The sequence below is a fragment of the Myripristis murdjan genome, chromosome 8 (assembly GCF_902150065.1).
Source record: "Myripristis murdjan chromosome 8, fMyrMur1.1, whole genome shotgun sequence".
Lineage (NCBI taxonomy): Eukaryota > Metazoa > Chordata > Actinopteri > Holocentriformes > Holocentridae > Myripristis > Myripristis murdjan.
In genome coordinates this window covers 27432074-27454531 of record NC_043987.1, presented here as the reverse complement: position 1 = coordinate 27454531, position 22458 = coordinate 27432074, and the positions used below count along the sequence as shown (strand labels likewise).

At 44.6% G+C, this 22458-nt stretch overlaps 2 protein-coding genes across 2 annotated transcripts; one reads left to right on the top strand and one right to left on the bottom strand.

Moving 5' to 3' along the window:
* Positions 1–1088: 1088 nt before the first annotated feature.
* akt1s1 (AKT1 substrate 1 (proline-rich)) lies at positions 1089–8196 on the top strand. The gene is made up of 6 exons (XM_030057301.1): positions 1089–1239; positions 1943–2790; positions 3866–4124; positions 4204–4287; positions 4372–4547; positions 7356–8196. Exons 2-6 carry the CDS (start codon positions 2398–2400, stop codon positions 7491–7493), a joined length of 1050 nt encoding a protein of 349 aa, XP_029913161.1. The 5' UTR covers positions 1089–1239; positions 1943–2397; the 3' UTR covers positions 7494–8196.
* A 1373-nt stretch (positions 8197–9569) lies between these two features.
* LOC115364140 (tripartite motif-containing protein 16) lies at positions 9570–18812 on the bottom strand. Its single transcript, XM_030058584.1, has 5 exons — positions 18746–18812; positions 11893–11922; positions 11653–11715; positions 10802–10941; positions 9570–9974 (listed from the first exon to the last, which is right to left on the bottom strand). Exons 1-5 carry the CDS (start codon positions 18765–18767, stop codon positions 9570–9572), a joined length of 660 nt encoding a protein of 219 aa, XP_029914444.1. The 5' UTR covers positions 18768–18812.
* Between the last annotated feature and the right edge of the window lie 3646 nt (positions 18813–22458).

Sequence of the window (22458 nt, the reverse complement as noted above, 5' to 3'; positions counted from 1 at the left end):
GAGGTGTGTTTTAATTGAAGCTACACTGCGCTGTGGCTGAACAGTTAATTCAGTTTGTGAGCAGCACACAGGAGGAGGAGGAGGAGGAGGAGGAGGAGGAGGAAGAGCAGGAGAGGGTCCAGCAGAGAGAAGAGGCCCTCCTGTCCAGTTCAGTCGCCCACGTGCACGAGAACACGGCGAGCACGAGCCCGCCTACCCGTGCCCGATCACGTGTAGTACGTGCTCTCGATCGGAACGTCTGTAAACAGGCGACGTCGCTGCTGCGTCAAGTCCGCCAGAGTTAGCACGGACCAAGACCGGATGTTGTATATTCAAAATAAACACAATTTGTCATAAAAACAGATTCAGCGCAGCCGATTATTCAAAGTAAATGTTAGTACATGAGTGTTCCCCACAGAATTTTCTTCTTGTCCGTGCGAGGTGGTGTCTGAAACATCATCTGGATCATCATATTAATATTATTTAATCTACTTGTTGTGTAGCCGCTCATGGTGGGCCCGTTAGGTTTCATTGCATTTCTGGAAAAAAAAAAAAAAAAAAAAACTGGACAAAGATTTTATGCGAGCAAAAACAGTTATATTACTCATGTTTAACAATCCCAATTTTCAGCAGATGAATGTTACATAATTAATTTGATCATTATTTTTGGCTGAATATTATATCCATGATATGATTTGTCTTAAAAAAAAAAAAAAAAAAAAAAAAAATCAGCTTCCTTTTACATTTTTAAAGATCCAATCTTAAAACATTTGTCCACCACTGAAAATTTAAAACTCATAAATAACAAATTGGCAAAAACTATCAAATTATATAGACATTTCAAATTGAATCCAATTAGTTAGCAGACCTTGGAGTTTTTTCTTTGTTTATTTTCCTACATTTTGTTATTTTTTGTTCATTGTAGCTTTATTTTTAGATTATTTTTTTTATACTGAAGCATATTTACAAAATAATATACATTTATTAAAGATGTATACCTCATGTACTTGACCTGTATTTAATCAAATAAAAGAGAAAAGAGAGAGAAAGAAAAAAAAGTTGCAACACGTGCATGCCAATAAGGATCTTATTTTGAAAATCCGGACCGGAAAAGCCCCCTCTTTACGTGGGCTAGCTTGCCGCTGGTTTGGAGGCTAGGGGAGAGAAACCCTTGGAGAAGACATCGGGCGCAGGATTACAAGAAACTGAAGTTTTTGGCTCGACCTACGACCGGCAACGTGGAAGGAAGAAAGCGAACAGGTAGGTGAACTTTAATCCGTGCGTGTCTGATTCACGCCGCCACGTCTGTGCCGCTGCGAGGGCATTAAAAATGGAGGTGAAGTGTGGTCCCATCATGAGGAGGCTGCACGTTAACACGGAGCAAACAAGATCAACAACAACAACAACAATAACAACAGCAGCAGCAGCAGCCGTGCAGAAAAGTCCGTAGCATGCACTTTAACCGCGGCGGTGCGGCTGGCAGAGATGACACGGGGAAACAAAAAGAGGATGAATCGAGAGCAGCGTCAGTCCAGGGCTGCTAGCAGCTAACGAGAGAGAGAGAGAGAGAGGGAGAGAGAGAGAGAGAAAGACAGGGAGAGGGGAGGGGAAGGAGGGGGGCTGCGACAGACAGCAGAGGACAGACCAGCTTATCTGTGTTTATCTGCACAGATTTCAGTCTGACTGCAATGACGTCCAACTCATGTAAAAAAAAAAAAAAAAAAAAAACAGAGGGACGTGCCATCCGGTTTCCAGTGAGTGATTACACATAATGCACATGCTTCTCTCTGTTCTCAATTTCTAAGGCACCTATTTTCCTATTTCTTCTTATTATTCTTCCTCTTTCTTATCATTTAATTATTGTGCAGCCCCCTCAGTGATCAATAAAGACTGTTTCTGATTCTCATTGGCCTTATCCTATCTGTTTCTCCTCCTCCTCCTCTTCTTCCTCTTCTTCTTGCAGGTCATCACCAGCAACGTGAAGCAGCTCTCCGTCTCTCCCCTGGCTCTCGGATGCAGAAGGACACGGCCTAACAAACACACACACACACACCATATCTTACAGTCACCCAGTGCCTCTTTACCCGCTAGGTCTTTGTTGTCTTTTATCCCCCCCCCCCCCGACTTCACCAATGCAAAGCGAGGCCTAAAACCAGCAAGACCGAGGACACACAACTGCCGCACAGGACTGATCCAGCAACGCTTTGTGCAAAAAGACTCACCGAGTTTACCGTGAAGATTATTTCAAGTGCGGCGCAAGTTCCCCCCCCCACCACAGATCCACACAATTGTCAGACCTGCTTCTGATTAGACGAACAACCTCAAAAAGAGCTCTTTGCCAGCATTCATCAGCATTATTACATTCCTTCATCGAGTAAAGCCGTCTAAAGAGAGCTGTTGGCAGTACCTCTCGTCACTATGGCCGCCATCACCCAGTCGTCCGACCCCGAGATCCCAGACAACCACAAAGAGAGCTGGCTGGCGCTACTTTCCGCCGCGGAAGCCTATTGCCAAAAATCTGGCTGCGACCTGGCCATACTCACAGCCTGCAAGAAGTTCAGGCCCTCGGCGTCGGAGGGAGACGGGGGGAGGAAGAGGGAGAGCAGCAGTGCCTTTCCTAGGGAGTGTGATTTCTCCTACAATGTATGGGGTCAAGGGGCTCTGGCTGAGTCGGCACGCCGATATATGGACGACATCGCCGTGCTGCACTCGACCACCATGCTAACAGCCCAAAGGCACACACGCCAGGCCGGGGGAGAGGAGGGAACCAAGCTGGTGGTCGACATGACCTCTGACCCCGGGTCCAGGGGGGTGAGTGGCCTGCCTGCCCTCCACACCTCACTCTCATTTTGAGTTAAAGGCCAGCTTCAGTGTTTTTCAGCCAGTTGAGTGTTTACCATGACCCGCGTTGTGAAGGTTGATGTAGCACAACCTCGCTGAGAGTTTTAGTGACGACAGACCTCCCACTCTGCCGCGGCTCCTCGCCAGCCTTCAACACAATCCAACACGGCTCTCATGAAACTATCTACCCAATTATTTTTTTGCAAACAGTGCTTTTTTTTTAACATTTACAATAATATCTTCCCACTTATACATAACATTGTTCTGCTGGTAAGTCGAGTAATGCTGCACAGGATTTCCCATCTTGCAAATTTCGCCAGCGTGGTGTTTATTGGCGTCAGCTCAGGAAAAATGGATGCTCTTTTCTTTATTATCCCTGCTCGAAAGTCACAAATTGCATCTTGTAAGCATGCATTTATCCCAAGTTGACACCACGAACGCCATGTTGTCGCCGATTGGACTTTTACAGGACAGCCTCCGAGTTGCAGTGGAGGTGGAATTGCCTGCAGCAGAACAGTGTGGATGTGTGAAAGGCAAAGTATTATCAGTGTTATTAAGTATTATTGTAAATGCTAAGTACAACCTGTTAGAAAAACACGGTTTGCACCCATTTTTTTTTTTTTGGTGAACAGTTCGACTTTGCTGTTTTCAAAAAGGACATTTATAATTGCTTTTGCTGTGTTGAAGGCTGGAGAGAAGCTGCAGCACACTGGTGAGTCTCACATCACTAGAACCACCAGTGAGGTTGTGCTCTCTGTGCCTGTAACTGATGGATGTAAACATTTTTAATATGGCCTGGGTTGAAAAGAATAAGCCCAACCCAAAAAATGTGTGAGTCTTGACACCTCATGGTGAAAGGCATGCTTCTGAGATTGCCATCTGCTCTTGACTGATCCTCGGTGTCAGGTGATGTCGCCGTCTGCAGAGCGCAACAGGTGGGAGCCAGGGGGCAGATGTCAGGCTTTACACAGACTCGAGTTGGGGGTTCAGCTCCTTTTCAAGGCGGTGAATCTTGTGTTCCTCTCGGTTGTTGTTGTTGCCGCAGAGCCTTACAGGGGACATCGGGGCGGGCGGAGTCAGCCCCAACAGCAGGCTGTACTCACAAAGCTACCCGTCGATCTACAGCGCCGGAGCCGTCATCGGCCTGGCCGCCGGGCAGAACGGGAACGGAGAGAGAGAACGGGAGAGGAGCGCCGAGCGAGGGAGGCCGAGGCCCGGAATCGTGGATTTGGAGGAAGAGTGCGAGGACGAGGAAGAAGAGGAGGACATGGACGACAGGAGACGTAATCTGAATGAAAGTGCAGGTGAGGATTGAACTCTAAACTCTAATCTGTGATCTTTTCAAGTCCGCCGACGCCCGCCGACTGATTTTCTTTGTCTCAGGCGTCTTCTCCATGGACGAGGACTCCCTGTCCCGGGACTGTGAGCCGTTCTTCGAGTCCGACGGGGAGGAGGAGAGCACCGACGGTAAGACTGGGGGACGCTGGGCTGAACGTTGATTGTAGACACGTGTCGACGCCGGTCTGTACATTTTCCCTTTTCTTGTCCCAGGCTCGCTGAGTGAGGACGCCCCCCCTCCCTCTCGCGGCATGGCTGTGGGACAGCCCGCGTACTCGTCCCGCCACCCCAACCCCATGGCCATGGCCCGCTCTCTGCCCGTGTCCGTGCCTGTGTGGGGCTACAGGGGAAACAGAGCTGCTCAGGGAGACAGCAACAGTGGAGAACGGGTGAGCGGACACCAGCTTTCCCAGCATACACACCAGCGGAGCACAAAGTGTGGCCTGCATGGGGGCGCCGTATATGAGGGAAAAGTTAGGACAATTCTAAGGGCCTTTGCCTGACAGGGGCCCCCAAAAATAGGTAAAAACTAATATAAAATTATTAAATCATCATCGAGTAAATATATATATATATATTTTTTTTTTTCCATGGGGCCCAAAATTCCTGGCAGCGCCCCTGGCTGGGACTGAACCCCAGAGCTGCACGGCGCTCATCTGAGTTTCTAATCAAGCAATTCACAGCCATTCAGTCCTTCTCATAATGGCCTGGTGTCAAAGTAAAGCATTAATGGTGTTGATTTGTCCTTTTGACCAAATTATACGCTGACTAACTCGGTGTCATTGCAAGAGAAAGTGTGAAATTAAAACAAAAATTGCAATTTAGTCTTACTATCCTCTAAAACTCAACTCAAGTGTATTCTAAATGATAGAACTAACGATTATACTGTGATTAAAAAAAACATTTATAGCACTAGAACCTCAACTTTGAACTGAACTTAGACCCAAACAGCCACAGATAAGGGACAAAGGTAAAAGCTATCAGCCAAAGTGCCGCAGCTCCATAACAGTGCAGAGGTCTCCAGCTCTCCTCAAGCAAATAAAACAGCAACAGGGTTATTTAGCCGGTAAAAAACGTCTCTTCTAAACAACAGTCGCTCTGCTTATGAACTGGACAAAACAGCTGCGTTTCATTATTTTCACATCAGACGACATGTTTCCTCCTGCTGGAAAAGTTTCATAATGAGTCACAGCCAATGTCATTACGGCTTCATTTGTTGCGTCAGCGCCGATGCCGATGCCACAGATACCATCAGCGAGGCTCTATTCAATTTTCTCAGCGCATTTCTTTTGTAAACACTGGTTGCGAAACAGAGTGGGTAATGGGACAAAAGTAAAACCTGTTTGTTTTGTTTTTTCTTCATGAGCCTGAGAGTGTATTTGTTTCCATCAAAACGGATGAGTTCATTTTAATCAAAGGTTTGAGAGTTCATAAAAAAAATGAAAATGTGTCCATCAGCTGATTTTCAGTGAATGAGTCGACTTCCTGAATTCCTGAAGAAACCCACATCCTGGAGAAGCCAATAAGGATTTTTAAGGATTGATGTTTGAGCTGTTTTTTTTTTTTTTTTTTTTTTTTTTTTTTTGGAGTCAGCTAAAGTTGGCCTCATTTCACGCTGACTAAAGACCAAAACAAAGAAATGACACGGCGGCATTGTGCTGCACCGACTAACGGCCACGACGGGGAGTCACATGCCGGCCTGACAGAGCATATGACGTTTTCCGCGAGGTCTCGGCGGACAGACAGTAACGCTGCACGCACAAAGACACTTTTCAGCTCTTGTGCAAAGAGAATCAGCCGTGGCCACTTTGTTATGTGATCGACAAATAGGTCTTCGTGGTTGCCTGATTTGCAGTGTTGCGTTGACGCATGGAGCGTAGTATAAAAGCAGTTTTGTGAAAGCGGAGGAACTTTTGAAAAATTACCCGTTTCCATTCACCTTGTCTAATGTAATCTTGGGCCACAACAAGAAGCCCCAGTGAGACTCTTGGCTCGGCGTGCCTGCGGCTTAAAACAACATCCAGTAGACCCTGGTGATAAAGATAAAATCACAACTTCCTTTTTCCAAGATTCTTAATAAACAGTCAAGAGCAATGTGGATATGATAACCAAGCAGGTACAGGTAAATAACACAATAATGCATCCCTTTACTGTAATGCAACCTTTAACCCTCCTGTTACGTTTGGGGTCAATTTGACCCCATTCAATGTTTAACGTCTCTAAATAAATGATTAACATCATTTTTTTAATGACTTTTCCTAATGTAATGGGTACTACCGGGTAAACATGAAATTCACATGTGGATGTGTTTTCAATGTCCTGTACACACTTTGTGCGCATCAGTTATAAATAACAAAAATCTGTACTTAGAAATAAGATAAAGCCATTATAACACTACAAATTTATATATCTTTCCAATTTTAGGTCAATCAGTGAGATTTTATGGTGATTTGCATATTTTTCCATAGTCGTGTAATAGGAATACTGGATGTATAACTGGGGGTGGAGGGGAGTTATGTTTTATTTAAAGGGCTATTTAGGTCGTCAACAAAGAAACATAAAGCACCTGACATATAAACTTTGGTAACAATTTTAATCATAATAATTTTGTGTAGGTTTAAACTGCTGGGGTCAAATTGACCCTAAACATAAAAGATGTTCGTAAATTTTGAATTGAATTGAATTGAAACCTTTATTTATTCTCGGAAGACAGTTGAGGTTTCCCTCTTTTACAATGCCGCCGAGATACACTTTAAAATACATCAACAACAAATAGGATATACCTCATGCATTATAATGACAGGAAATACACATAATAAACAGAAGAAAGGGAAATACACATAATACACGTTAATAAATAAAGTTATAAAACTGGCTTATGCAAAATTAGAAATGCGCCTGGACCTCGATTAAAACAGTTACAATTAGATACACAGTGGCTAGTGATAATAGAGTTAAATTCTGCATAAGTGGGTAGACTTTCCAGTTTTAAAAAGCTTTGGAGAGCATTCCAGGATTTTGGCCCATCATAAGAAATTTGAACGTAACAGGAGGGTTAAAACCAGGAAAAGACACTGTGATACCACACTATCACAACAGAGTTCATATCAAGTGTCATATTGATCTAATATTGATATATCGCCCAGCTCTAACATCCAAACCCTCTGTGTGTGTGTGTGTGTGTGTGTGTGCCTCAGGTGGGCTGTGCTGACCTGGAACATATCGCTGCCAGTATGAAGGCCCTGCTGGCCCCCGGAGCCACCGACGGGACGGAGATGTTCGGAGCCCTGCCGCGGCCTCGCCTCAACACGGGGGACTTCTCCCTCAAACACTGAGCTAGCGCGGGATAGACAGAGAGAGAGAGGGAGAGAGAGTGAGAGAGAGAGAGAAAGGGAAAGACAGAGACAGAGACAGAGGGAGGGCATTGGAAGGACAGAGGGAGGGTATTGAAGAGAGAACCTGTCGTGACGGGGACTCGAGCGGTGTAAAAGCTAGTACCTCCATTTATTTATCACTAACCAAAATTAACAGCACGTGCTTCAAAGAGTAACCGGCGAAAAGCAGGCGCTGTTCAAACCAACACTAATACCTTTCTCAACACTAGACCGCGCGCCTCACAATTCAGAACACTAGCTAGTACACATCCTGCGACACTACCTTACGGCGGGACCTGAACACACGAGCGCTTCGCGACCCGCCGACACCGACCGACCGACACGGACGCCGTGACGTCACGTAGGACAGCCTGAGTGACACAGGGAACTGTCACTGCCTTGTGGGGTGATGCTGAAAGGATTAGGCCACAGCAACAAGTTTTTTGGGGGGAGATCGTCCCGTTGGTCAGCTCATCTGTGAAGCGATGAGAAAGAAAAAAAAAAAGGACACCAAAATGATCCACGTGTCCCCGGTTGATCACCAGCTCCAGCTAATGCAAACACATTAGCTCACTCTGTGTTGATTGACAGGCTGCAAGCATAATGATAAGATGTAACAGCTGTTTAAACAAAAAAAAATAAATAAATAAAGCTAATTGTTCAACGATATAAAATAGCAGTTTTGGTTCAAGTTCAGTAAAAGTTTACATTTAATCATAACAAAAATAACAGTTTAATAACAGTTTAATAACATTTCTTGATTTTTTTTTTTTTTTTTTTTTTTTGGATTTTTTTTTTTTTTTTTTGGAAAGCAAAATGGCAAATATCAGCCATAAAGAGTAAATTATATTTTTTTAAAATTCATTAATCACAAAAACTTTTTTTTTTCACACTAAAATGTGTGTCTTCTTAGTTTGGACAGTGCAAGTTGGCCTCCTGTCCCAGTAAAGCGTCAGCATGGTGCACCAAAAATGAAACGATCCACCCGGGACGCGTGCATCGTTCCGGCGTCTGCGCTCTCATCGCCGCGTGGACAAAACTGACCAACGGGACGGCCTCCCCAAAGGCTCGGTGTATTTCTTTAAAAGGGGGTGAACAACGAGAGAAAAATGGCTGGGTCAACACCAAACTCGCGGCTTTTCAAAATGTGAGCGGAGGACAGGTGCACCTCCTCGTAAAACGCCTATTTTGCCAATGAATGACTGACTGCTAGAATGATTGTAAATCAGTAGTATCTGAAGAATGGAGGACAGGACGAAAACTTGGCTCCGATATCATGCTGACTGATTGAATGAATGAGAAAGTGACTGTGTGAGTGAGAGAGAGAGAGAGAGCGAGAGAGAGATGGTTTGATTTTAAAGGAAATATACCCATCTCCAATTTCAAAAGCAGGTAAATGTTCAGTTACATAATATTATGTTTCAAATAAAGGAGCAACACAACTAAAACGGTCTGGTTATTGGAGCACTGCTGCACTGAAGGGTGCAATGTCATTATAATCCTCCAGAGGGCGCTGTGAGACCTACTGTGTGTGTTCAATCAGGAAAGCGCCGTCCTTTAGGCTCTGTGTATTTGGGTCAATGAACACCAGATCATTTCAGCATTATGTAAAGGCATCATAAAGACATAATGACAGCGGCAGCGTTATTACACAATGGTTATATTTATTGACTACATTCACATAAACACATAGAAACTGATGCAGGATCTAATGTTAAGCAAGCATTCTAAGATATGCCTATTATAAAAACTTACAGCGCCTTGCCTAACTCACTAAGCTAAATAAAATATATAAATAGATATACAATAGTAATTTAAATAAATAGGAATCCTCAAGGATATTGTCATAATACAGCTTTCCTCATGCTTTAGAGAAACTTAAAACAATCTGCAAAGAAGTCATAATGCAAAAACCCCACGAGAAAATCAGACATTTTTCTCCTCCTTTCCACCACCCTCCTAAATTTATGCCCTTTTATCTTTATCCTCGATCCATTTTCCCCTCTTGTGTCTGCTCGCTGCGCCCTCTGCTGTGTGTTACTGATCTTTCTTCCGGAGCAGGCAGTATGAGTTTGTACCAATCCAGAGCCCAGGCCTCAGCTTGTCCTTGAAGCTGGTTTTGAACTTGTGGATCAGCCGCACCTCCTTCTCAGCCTCTCCCTCCACCGCCAGGAACTTGATGATGCCGGCGGGCTGGTCGACGTAGACGCCCATGATCGATGTTAGGGGGAGCTGGACCTCCACGTTCTCCCCGTTGTGCCACACGTGGTAGCTGGTGCCGGCCCAGCCTGCGCCCCAGGAGCCGTCGTTCTCCCCGAGGCCACAGGGACCGTCCTGGCCCTTCCTGCCCGAGTTCTCGTAGACCGCCCCGATCACCACCCAGCCCCCATACTCCACCTCCCAATAGCCGCGGGACCCCAACAGCCCCTCCTTACACAGGACCTGCAGGACACAGAGGCACAGGGACACAGGGATTTGAGCTGCAGACCCAAAGTCCTGTCACTGCAAAAATCTCCAACTTGCAAGTGATTTACTCTCATATTCACTGTTAAAATCCTGCAAGTAAAAAAAAAAAATCTGCAAATAATCCTCCTGGGTTTCCAATGCTAACTTATTTGAGGAGCTGGTTTGGTAACAAGCATCAGATGTATTGAAACAAGAATGAAGAAGATGTCACTTTATTCAGGTCTCGGTCAGTCTCTGTGAGTTCATGACAAACATGTTTGGAGCTTTTGTATTTGAAGTCTGAAGCATTTATGCCTTTAGTTTGGTTCATTTTGGGGGTTCAAACATGGGTGGAACCTTAACTGAGAGGCACTTCATTAAAAACATATGAAAAAATGACTGAATATGAGCATCAGTCCAGATTGCAGTTTGGCATTCGTTCATTTTTGTTACACTAGGCTTTCCGAGCAAGAGGAACTGCTGAATATCAAATGTAATCTTTTGCCTCCTTATTCCTGTCAAACCTTGACTTTTACTGTTAGCAAAACAGTAAAAGTGTTTCATTCAGACGACAGATATGAAAAACAGAAATTTCAACAAAGTGTTCAGACATGTTTATCATGCTCGGCTCAGTTACAGGAAATGGGTGTGTTTGCAGGTTTCCAAAGCTCAGTCATACCTATCATAAACGTGTGAGTCAATGTGACTTTTGTTTACAAGGCATGATTCACTTAAAGTTGATCAGTTTGAATCTAAAAAAAAAAAAAAAAAAAAAAATTAAAAGTAAACACGGTTTCCCATGTGTGCGGCCGGGCCTGCGGTACCTGCGGGGAGTGCTCGTATCTCTCAGGCCTGTTGGGATATGGGCACACGGCATCTGACGTACGGGCCACCTTGGACCCACCCTCGGAGATCCACAGCAGCTTCTGTGCAGTTTTGTCATCCAAAGACACGGGTAACCAGTCTGAGAGGGCACAGGAGGAAAACTAAGTAAAGCTAAAGGTAAAGAGACAGACTGAGAGCAGATCAGGATGGGATCAGAGGGAAAGGGAAGATCCGGAGAACAGACAGCGGAGGAGACGAGGCCAAAATAGACATTGAATGTGTTTCTGTAATAAATGCAGCCTTTAAAACTCAATTTTATCGCTGTGCTTGACTTTCAGGAACTCTCAAATACCGGTGGATGATGAAGATAGAACTCAAAAGTAATATTCAGGAAGAAAATCAGGGTTTTTATCTGCATTTGCCATCCTATTCAGCCGTCTTTCCACAAGAGAATTTAAATGATGCATTCAGGGTTCACGCTTATATCATGGTATTTGGAGTGCTGTATGCCAGTCAGGGAAAATCAGGGCATCTGATAAATTCTTTACAGAAGTCAGGGAATATGTGGGAATTTTTACACAAGCATCACCTCATGGAAACATAGAACATGTGCTTTACAACTTGTTTTTTTTTTTGTTTTGTTTTTTTTAGACTGTTCACCTCTTCAGAAAAACAACATTAACAAACAAGGGAGGAAGAACATTTGTAAAACCAGTTAGGGCCCATGATTTACATCAGGGTTGTAATGGGAAAGTAGTGCTTTGTTCACAACGCTAATATGGCAAAAGGGATTTACAAATTCTAAATGAGGCTCCCAAACAATAAAAGGCACATAACAAAGAAGCCTTACATTTCATGAAGTCTGCCCTGGTGGTGGGTTCGGGGATGTTTGGCTCGTAAGGCGGCAGCTTCTCTGAAGTGACAGGCAGAAGAGATAACAAGGGAATTAGAGGGAAATGCATGAAACTTTATCCTAAGTGGATAATCAAATTTACATGACACCACCTGTCTAATTTAATTTATGGGATCTCATTATCCTTCGGGGATTCACAAAGGCTTCCCAACAGCGAGACACGGGGTTGCTCTTTACCTTCTGCTGCGGCACTGCCGTTTTTTCTTCCTGCAAGACAAAAAAAAAAAGGTGAAGCGGGTGTGTTATTTCGGCGCAATCTGCCACAGTTTGTGAGCATGACAGAGAGATAAAGAAATGACTTAGAGTTCATTTGCAAAGTCAGACTCCATTCCTGAAAAAAATAAACTCTTAAAATGAACTGGCTCTTCTATGAAATGCTTCACAGAAGATACTTTTTTGATTGACATTATCTGGCAAAAACATGGCTTATAGAAACAAGTGCCAATTAGAGGGGGCTGTTTTTGCAAATGAATTTTTTTTTACATTAGCTTCACTTTGTTTGTGTGACAATGGTTTAAAAGCCTCCAGAAAGAATTCAGGGTCACTGCACACCCAAGAGTAAAAAAAAAAAAAAAAATCCAGCCATGTAGGCCACTAGAGCTTTTCATCTGCCTCTGCTTCTCCTTCTCATCTTCCTCAGTCAGCGCCTCAGTCATGCCATCATTCATCTAAATCATCTGCCGCTGTTGCACCACACCGCAGATCACAGAGGAGCATGCACGCTATGTTGAGTCTGTACGGAGTCATATAGGTTTAGGTTACAGCGCGAGGAATGCAAAAGCCTAAACTTACATTAGTAAAGGAAACACATCATAGCCACTGACAGCGGGGGGCCCAGCTCAATCTAAGAATATACTTTGTGTATGATGCCGTTATTTCACACCGCCGGAGGCTCTGCTGACATGTCCCTCTCTGCTGGCATGTCTCACCGGTGGTCTGCTGTGAAACCCCTGCTGCTTTTTCTTCCTCCTCCTTTGCCGGCCATTCTGAGAAAACTGGGATCTAATAGTGGTCAGTCTGGATGGCCATCACCCTCGTCGGGGGCCCAGAGAGGGTCGCCGCTCAGGTTACGGGTCCACATTTTTCACAGACATGACCATCTCCCCGGTCTCATCCCTCTTACTCACCTATCAGACAGTTATGGCATTCCCTGAGGTTGATTTGCCCGTTTCCATGCCAGCCAACAGCCACCATATTAGGGCACAACAGCCTTGACTTCCCCTCATCTCTGACTCCATATACAGGTATCAGACAGTTCAATTTAATAATAATGGGGAATAATAATGCTCTTAAAGGCATTTTCAACAGAACTTTTGATTAATCTTTTTGCACAAACCATCATTTTCTTATTCAAATGATCACTGCAAGTAAGTGTAAAGGTGAGTATGATGTATTTGGTCTTGTGCTGAGATCAGTTTCAGGTAGTACTATGTTTGCTTATTGACTCCTTTAGCTTAGATGCAAAGGAGTCTATAAGCTGATGGGGGGGAAAAAATCAATTTATTTTAACAGAATTTGGAACTGGTAGGTTCAAGGATATTGTTTGTGGGATTTCTCCTTACAGATGCTTAAGTGAGGTGACTTAAGTGAGTGAGTAAAGAGGTAAGTGTAGCATATCAGTATAAGGAAAGTTTTATGTTAAGCAGTAGGCTTAAGGTGTTGTAACATCAGAAATTAGAAAAAGAAAAGAAAAAAAAAGAAAATTAAATCATAAATTCAGATTTAAGACTATTTTATGACTTTTAAGGCCTAAAATTTTCTAAATTGAATTTGAGACATTTCAAAACTTTTTAAGGATTTGCACACACCCTGATATAACGCATGGTGATGGCTGTATTATGAGGGTATTACCGGGCATGAAGACAAACAAGTTTTACTTTATCTGTGACTGAATTGCTTATATTTTATTTTGGTGCCGAACAACTGGAGCCTCTGCGTTTAGTGATCTCTTTACAGTAAATGCACCAGTGTCATTCAAGGACCAGCAACATGCAGCCGGCCTTGATGACTGTCAGAGTAAAGCCATTCATCCATCATCTGTCATGCCTAATCTCAAGGTATATAATGTCTGTGAGGTTTGTTTGGTTAGTAATTCAGGACCTGCAGTGCGGTCACAGCGGGAACATTTCATCCTGAGGTGAAACAAACTATACAGCACAGCATGTTCCCTTCTCCCTGACATTAAGATACTCTTTTGCGTATGAGAAAGAGACAGAGTTAAAGTTTCTGGTTCGGTAGATTGATGAGTATAGGTAGCCGTCGGTGATGGACAGGTCTGAGATCATCTCAACGCTTCGTCTCTACAGTCCGGGCTGAGATCACAGGCGGCCAGTGACACTAATAAATGGCCCTCTTACGCGTGACAGGTGGTCATTGATCATGGGCGCTGCCCCCCGTCTGTAAGGAGAGGAGTGTCAGCTCAGGCGAGGCTGTCCTGGCCCCCGCCTGAGCCTGGGGAAACATAACCTCTCCTGCCTGCGCGGCTCACAGCTGTGGAAGACGCCGACGGTGTGACAGCTGATAGGAAAACGTTAAGCCTGTTAAAACATCTGCAAACTTCACATTTGAATGGGCGCATGAGGGAAGCCGGAGGGTGTTGCTTTCCTTGAATTGTTTTGGCTCGGGATTCTCTTAAATGTGGCTGATGAGTTGAGGCAGAGATTCACGCATCTGCCTTAAAAACCCAAATTACCGTATGCCATTTGTAATTAAAACACTAAATATAGTACATTACAGCTTTGCAGGGGGCCATTATGTTGAACAGAGGTATTACCTGACTTACAGCCACTAAGACTAGAAAATGAGTTAACTGACGAGGGAACGCAGGATTATTAATTGGACACTACTGAGGCTTTGGGATCCGATTACAGTGCCAGACTGGAGTTTGGATGTTGCCTACATGCCCCGCTTGTGTCCAGCAGAGTCGAATGGGTGACTTCAGTAGAAACTATACATATTCTGTTACATGCATAATGATGAATAACAGATTGCAGAGATTGCACGAGGGTGGAGAGATCTGGCAGGAGAAAGAGGGATAAAGTGAAGGTCAGAAAACCTTCATTGGAAACTTTTGGAGCAGAAAGCGCCTGGTGACAGATCACTTCATCCGTCTTTCTTCCCCTTCCTCTCTGAACTCTCCCTTAAAGGGATAGGAGCGGGTGAGACAGGGTCACACCCGGGTGGGAAGGATTTGCGGAATGGCACTGGCAGCGATACGGGATCCATCAAGATATTAAGGGGAATTATTGAGTCGGGATGAGAGTAGATGAGAAGACACACATTCAGAGAAACGCTACACCACGGCGAATAAAGTCGAATTCAGATCTTTCGAGAGGTTTTGTGATTCTGGGGAAGTGAGCGCCTCGAGTCACCTTGGGGTGAGAGGTGTCAGAGTGGCAGAAAGGGTGAGTTGGTGTGAGGGCACGGCCGCCTGTGACGTCTGACAGCGCTCTGGCTTCTCTGTGGAGGTTAAGCCCCCGCAGAGGCCCAGCCACAGTCCCAAGGATCAGCAGCAAAGCCCCGTGGAGATCCACAGATTCATAAACAGATACTCAAAAAGACGGATGGCCCGACGTTGCGGCAATAGAGACGTGGAAGTGACAGGATGAAGGTGTGAGGGATCGTATCATGAATGTGGGGCATTCTGGGCAGGGGAATTGTGTATGTATAGCTGGTCCTGAATGTCAAATCAGCAAGGTGAGCGATATTGGGTATCACTTTTTTTTTGGACTGTCTAATCATCATATTTAGTATCACATTTGTATCAGCGTAAACATGGTATCATTTTATTTGAACTGTCTTCAACTTAGTGTCAACTTTGTATCAACTGAACCCGAAAGCTGACACAAAGTTAAAAGGGAAATTGAGTGAAATCTTCTTTGAGATAGTGAAGAATTATTAGCAATAGAACTGAATCATCATCCAAGGCAGGGGGTTTCAAATGTTTTCATGCTCTGGTTCCTCAAGTTGACTTCCAATAAGCCACGGAGCCCCGCTTGAAGTGGTTTGCCCAATAGGAACTAGGAAAGTTTTTTCACAAGCATTTAAACTCAAGAAATTTGACTGTGATCCAGCATCACTAATCTGATGTTTAAATATATCAGTTTCATAGCAATCGTTTTTTTACATTTTTTTTTTTTTTTTTTTTTTGCTCATTTGCTCATTTCACTTTCTTCCCCCAGCAAATTCACTTGATATATTTGGAAAAAAAAAATGAGAAAAAGCCGATGAGTAAATTAAAAGAAATGACCCTGAAAATTAGCCAGAAATAGTTTTAAAAAAATACAAGAAAATGAACAGCAAAAAGACAAGGATATATTTAAATGAATTGTGAAACTTGTTAAACTATTCCTTGTTTTGCTGAGGACCCCCTGGGAGACCCACAGGGACCCCAGGGAGTCTCCAGACCCCACTTTGAAAAACACTGGTCCGGACCATGGTTTCAAGTTCAAGTTCAAGTTCGAGTTTATTCACAAATTCTCAAAATACAGGAATGTGACAGTACACACATCTAGAAAACAAATCATTTAGAAAATGATTGATGAACGGGTCCCCATGGAAGCTAGATAAAGCTCATAGGTGGGGGCCCTTGAGTTCAAATGCTTGTGAAAAAACTTCTCTTGATGTAAGGGTTCCTATTGGGCCAAATCACTTCAGGTGGGGGTCCACAGCTTATTGGAAGTCAGCTTGTTGCTCCAGAACATGAAAAAGCTTGAAATAGCTCTAGATGATGATCCAGCTCCATTCCTAAAGAATTTTCACAATTTCAGGGAGGATTTCTCTCTTTTCCTTTTACAGTTTAGAGCTCAGTATTCAGTCACGCCTTATATCAAAGTCGAGTCAATATAAATACTTCACTTCATATCAACTTGTCCAGTTTAAACACCGAACAGATGTATAACTCAACAACGAGCCCTTAAAAAACAGGTTCCTCCTTCTGTGCAAATGTCCAGTAGCAGCGGCCAGATCAGCTGATTATTGCCAAAAGGTCAGCGCTGGACCCCCTCCCCGATGCCAGGGCAAAGAATGTTTGTTTTGGCCGAGCTCGGAGGTGGACCGCGTCCACCCGCGCCTCGCCTTTCAGATCAGGTTCAAAACATCCCACTGAGGCAGCGAGATCAGAGAGGCCACTGATAGTGAGATGAGAAGGAGAGAGGGAGGGAGGGAGGGAGATGGGCGGAGGCGGAGGCGGCCAGACTCATGCCTCTGGTCCCTGCTGAGTGTCAAACCCCCTGGCTCGAAGCCCTGTGGGTGATGAGTGCACATTTGAAATGGATGTGGACAAAAGGGGGGGAGAAAAGCACGGGCGAGGACGATGGATGTAGGTTTTTGGGGAACTGTTCTGGTGTGTGAAGAATTCAGGTGAAATGAATGGCCGATACATGAAAAGTGACAAAAAAAACTTCCATATTAAATACCATATTCAGTTGTGCACCATTTATTTCTATGCAACCAACAGTAGTTAATTACATAAACTCATTAGGCTTGCTACATTTGATTCAAATTTAATCTCTTGCTGTGGTGACTAAATAAACTTTTGATGGTTCTCGGCAGTGGCACTAATTATGATCCCGCAGGAGCGATCAGAGTCCAGAGGCCCGGAGCGCAGTGTTTTATTACATAATGACAGAATCAGTCATAAATAAAACCGAGATGGGCTCTTACATTTTGGGACTTGAATTACTGTGCAGAATTTCACACTTCATTACGATGGGTGCCAGAGGACGGATTAGCAACACTAGCAATGGGAGGGAAGCGGGGTTATTGAAGCTGTTATGGAGTGGCTGACACTGAACAAGGACTGGAAATATCCAGAAGCAGCATGAAAAGACACAGGGGACTCTATAGATTACCTGCAGTAATGGGAGAAAGAAAAGGTAGCTGACGAGAAGCATGGCGGCAACACGTGTCTGCCGTTTTGCGTGGAGAGAGAAGCGTGACAGGCGGACGGAAATGTGAGCTGTGAGGCGGCAGACGAGGCTGCGACACCGAGCGAGGGAGAGTGCAAATGCAGAAACATCGTGGCACAGAGCGGATCGGGTTTCATGCAGTTTGTTGAGATGATTAATGAGCGGGAGAAAGCTGGCGGCGTCACAGGTGAGAACTTATGTTTGCAGCTGAGCTGACATACAGGGACGATAAGCATGAGGTGGCCTCGCCGCTTCAAATAAGTCACATAAGAAACAGGTAATAAATTAGTCATCAAACACAGCGACGAGCGACAAAAAACTGGGTTACAGTTACATCTAGAATCTGCCTGCGTCTGAGCCAGCAGATAAGCTGCGACACACGCTGAGCAGTGGATTGCAGAGCTGATTGTTAGAAACGGGCCGCTCTGGCCTTTGTAGCCGCTCTGTGTTTGTTCCCTGTAATTGACACCAACAAAGAGCAATATGCACGTTGAGTTTCGCAAAGAGAAAGGAGCAAATGAGAGCAACTAGTGATGCTTTTACATGTGGAAGAATGAGCATGGGTAGGCAGGGCTAAAAGGTTGAGGGGGGGCGGTGGCGACCGGGTCAGTTGTCCTGGGTTAAGGGAGGGACCAAAAGGGCCCACTAACCTTTAAATAATCTGCTGCTTTGGACATCAGCTTGTCCTGGGCACGAGGCGTGAATAAGACGGGAATTCCTTGATGTGGATTTTTTTTTTTGCAAAAGCATTTAAATAAAAAAAACAACAGAAGCTGTGGTGAAAAGAAGCAGCATGACTGAAACAAGGAGCTGAACCGTGCATGTAAAAGCCACATGGGATTAGGCAAGTATGACACGTTGCATTCAAAGACACACTGAGCTATCCTGCACTTTGACAGCATAAACAATGCGGAACGATTTCAACAGAAGATCGAAGGCTTTTCGAAATTTTCTCCACGTGTCAGCACCAGAATCGAAAGCTTTTTTGTGTGCCCGCCGTCTTTTTTTTTTTTTTTTTTTTTTTTTTTTTTTTTAAGGAACCAGCAAAACTGCAAAGTGGTTTCGGTGGAAAATGTCCCGTGGAGGTTCCCATAGATGGTCAGGAGATGATGGTGTCTTACCTGCTTTCTTAGCCACAGGCATGACTCCCTTGGTGCTCCCAGCGCTGGTCGAATCAAAACCCTCAGGTCTTCGTTTGTGACACTGAAGGTCTCTGGAGGATCACTCTTATTGACTCTCAAAAGAATGGGGAGGGGTGTGTGTGTGCGTGATTATGTGTGTATGTGTGTGTGTGTGTGTTGGGGGTGGGAGGTTGCTGGTCCAGTAGGAGGGGATAGCATAAGTTTGGGTTGGATGTAATCATGACCCGAGGGGACTGTCCTGACATCCGAAACTCCTGTGACTGGGAATGATCTTTTTCTAGGGATCGGAGAGATGGACACAACCAAATACCCAATATAGGCTATCCTGAGTATGCAAACTCATTTACATACACATGGACCGAGCATGTGTGTGGGGGAGTTACATGGCCCAAACCCGCGCGTGCACATTCATACGAAAGGGCACAAACAAATTTACCAAACTTAATCTACAAATGATACCGGGATTCTGCAGCCGAGCGGGGGGTCAAAGGTGGCGCCCGCATCTCGGAAATAGTTCCTGCCCAACGCCGAGAGAGAATTCGCGGCACTTTGTTTTGTCGCCGTAGCAACAGAAACTCACAATCTTGCTCTTGAACTTTGACATTTGAAGTAAAAACCAATGATTTTTTTTTTTTTTTTTTTTTAAAGCTCTTAATGATGAGCACGGATGCTGATGCAAGCTCTGATGGCGCTTGCTTTGGTTCAGGGAGGCAGGATTGTACAGAATTCAGAAAGCGGCTGCCAGATTATGACTGCAAGTTGTCATCGATGCCACGTCTCATCCATCAGAGGCTGCCTAAAGTGCCTTTTGGCAAAGAGCTTGGGCGAAGTGGGGTGATTTGCCGGTGCAGTTAGAGGCTGGAAAATCACAGCTTGTAAACACCTGGTCAAACCAATTTGTGGTAATGTTACTTTTCATGACTCCACTGGTACTTTCTACTTTTACATTCTGACTTTTTCCCAGATGCACTGGTCTAAATAAACCCTGATACTAAATGGTAATGATTTTTGCTGGTAGGAAATTAAGCGCTTGACCACATTTAAAAATTCATTCCAATGGATTAACTATTTATGTTTATTTCTTCTTTTATATTTTGCCATTTCTTCTTCAATTTATTTCAATATGGGATCATATTTACACATTTTTACCATTTAGTTTACAAAACCACATCCACATGAGCAAAAAAAAAAAAACAGCACGAGGGACGTTTTTGTGCGGCACGACTGCCTAAAAAAATCAAACTGCCAAGTTAGAAATAGCTTATCAAATCGAAAACGTCTAGATGTCTTGTGCATCATTTTATACACAATTCCCTGCGGTTCATGTGTATTTAGGATCTTTGGAAACCTTGGGATCGCCACTAGAATTTAAAATAAGGTCTTGTGGGTTTGACCAAAGCTCGGCAGCGCAGCGTGCATTTGCACCGACGAATCCAGCGACGGATTGGAGAGGTTTTGAAATGAATGAGCTGCGGGCCGTGCATCTTGTTGACACTGCAGATTAAAAGGCGGGACGGGCGCTTCCTCCCCGTTGCCTAAAACGGACAGTGAAAATGAAGTGTAATGAAATGCAGAGGAGTAAATTCAGCGGCATCCCCGTCTAAAAGTCAAGTCGAGCCCATTCTGCCCGAGTGTCTTCACCCTCCCCGAGCAGGCCGTGAAGCTGCAGGGCTTCCCGCTCAGACAAGTTTTAATTGATACGACTTAATAGAAAATAATTGCCCGTGACACGAAAGAGGTCCACTGGAGCACGCGGGCTATTGGAGGAGGAATTTTGATGAAGTGTAACTACCCGCTTAGCGCCGGCCCCTCTAACACCAGATACGTTCGGGGGTGTGACATGCAAATAAATTTAACACCTTCAGCTTAATGCTGTCAGTGGCTTGGCTGAAGTTATATTGTGCCACGACCTTTGGGTGTATTGAGAATGCACAACATTATATGACCCATGATCGCTATGCAATATAATATACACTACCGTTGAGTCTAGACGTCTAATAGGCTATTACAGTACACGATTACATGCTAACTTGATAGTGCTATGGGGAAATGTGTAGCATGATGGGGGTACAGTAAGTGTGAGGCCGTAATCAGTGAAGGCCTGATGAGATGCTTTTCAAGGAGCGGGACGTTTTTCCTTCAGAAGTTTTTCCTGACTCGGCTCTGATTGACACGCCAGGTGCTTCATTCCTCTCCCTTTTCCCTGGGTGTTTGTGTCCATGTGAGTCTGGCGCTCACACCGCGTGCTGTGTTTATCTCAGAGTAAACGAAGGGGCTGTTTTTGCGCTGATGAATGAAGTATTATTAATAACTTGACGTGATTTCTTTCCGCTGAAGCCGGGGAGTAACTTGGGTCACTTCGAGCGTCTATCATGTGACCGTGTAGAAGATAAGGTAACTGCTATGAGCACGTAGATTTTGCCTGGTTATAGATCATGACTGAGCTTGTTTGATAAACCCGGCGTGGCCAGAGAGCAGAGATTTACAGTGTGAAAACGGCGGGCCAAAGTCAACTGGGGCCCCACAACTTTAGTGCAACATAAACCTTTTAGCTACTCCTAAATCACGAGGTGTCATAAGGCGGGGGGTCTCTGCCTGGCACACAGTGTCACCGTGACACTGGTGGTCTCCCAGCGACACAGAGCTGGGAGATTTATGGGCAACCACTGGCATGCAAATGCCAACGGACACAGACAAACACAAGCGTCTGTCTGGTGCGCTGTGGCTGGTGGGATCTGTTCGGCCAGTGTGCCAGAGACGCTTAATGTTCAAGAACCTTCTAAGACATTTTAACACGGGGCGCTCCCTGTCTGTCAGAATCAGAATCAGAATCAGAAATAGTTTATCGATCCCAAAAGTGGGAAATTCGATAAACGATGAACGATGCAGAAAGAAGACGCGCAAATGAAGGAGTGACTGAGGGAGCTTCACCCACCCAGTGCATTGGTTGCGTGGCTTGGAGTGCACAAGGGGGAAGTTTGCCCCAAGCTTTTTCCTGTCAGAAAGCCCATCCCTAATCCCAACTCGAACCTTAACCTCTTTTCCTGACAGAGCAGCTGACGGAAAGCACTTGAGGCAAACTTCGCCCGCACAGCCGCCTGGAGCCGAGCTGAGCTGACATTCCCGCTGAAACCAAGCAGGCACCGTCTCACGGACTGGACCGACGCATGAACGCCTGCTGCTTTAATTTGCTCAGTGTTTCCAGTTATATACATGGTGCAAAAAAAAAAAAAAAAAAAAAAAAAAAAAAAAAGTGCATTGTGTGTTGATGGATGATTTATTTACTGTGAGAGCAACAACACAACTTGCATCCCGAATAAACTTCATTCTCTTGGTGGAAGTGCATGGTTTTGCCGCTTCATAAATGTAGGACAGACATGAGACGTAAATTCATGTACAAGAGTGAGCGCCTTCACTGACGAATAAACAATGTTTCGATCCTCTGGGGATCTTTGTCAGGCCAAATAGACACAGTGACAAACGCTCCACGTTATATTTCAAAAATACACCCATAATCCCCTTGCGTCTCCCACTGGTTTTCAGCCTGCATTTTTTTCTACAGGGAGAAAAGAGAGAGGGAGGGAACATTCAGGTGGGTGGCTCTATAATGAGCGATCCATGATTCACTTCCAAACATCATACACACGTCAAAACTTCAGCAGAAACAACACTGTAAACTTTTCTTCCTGCTG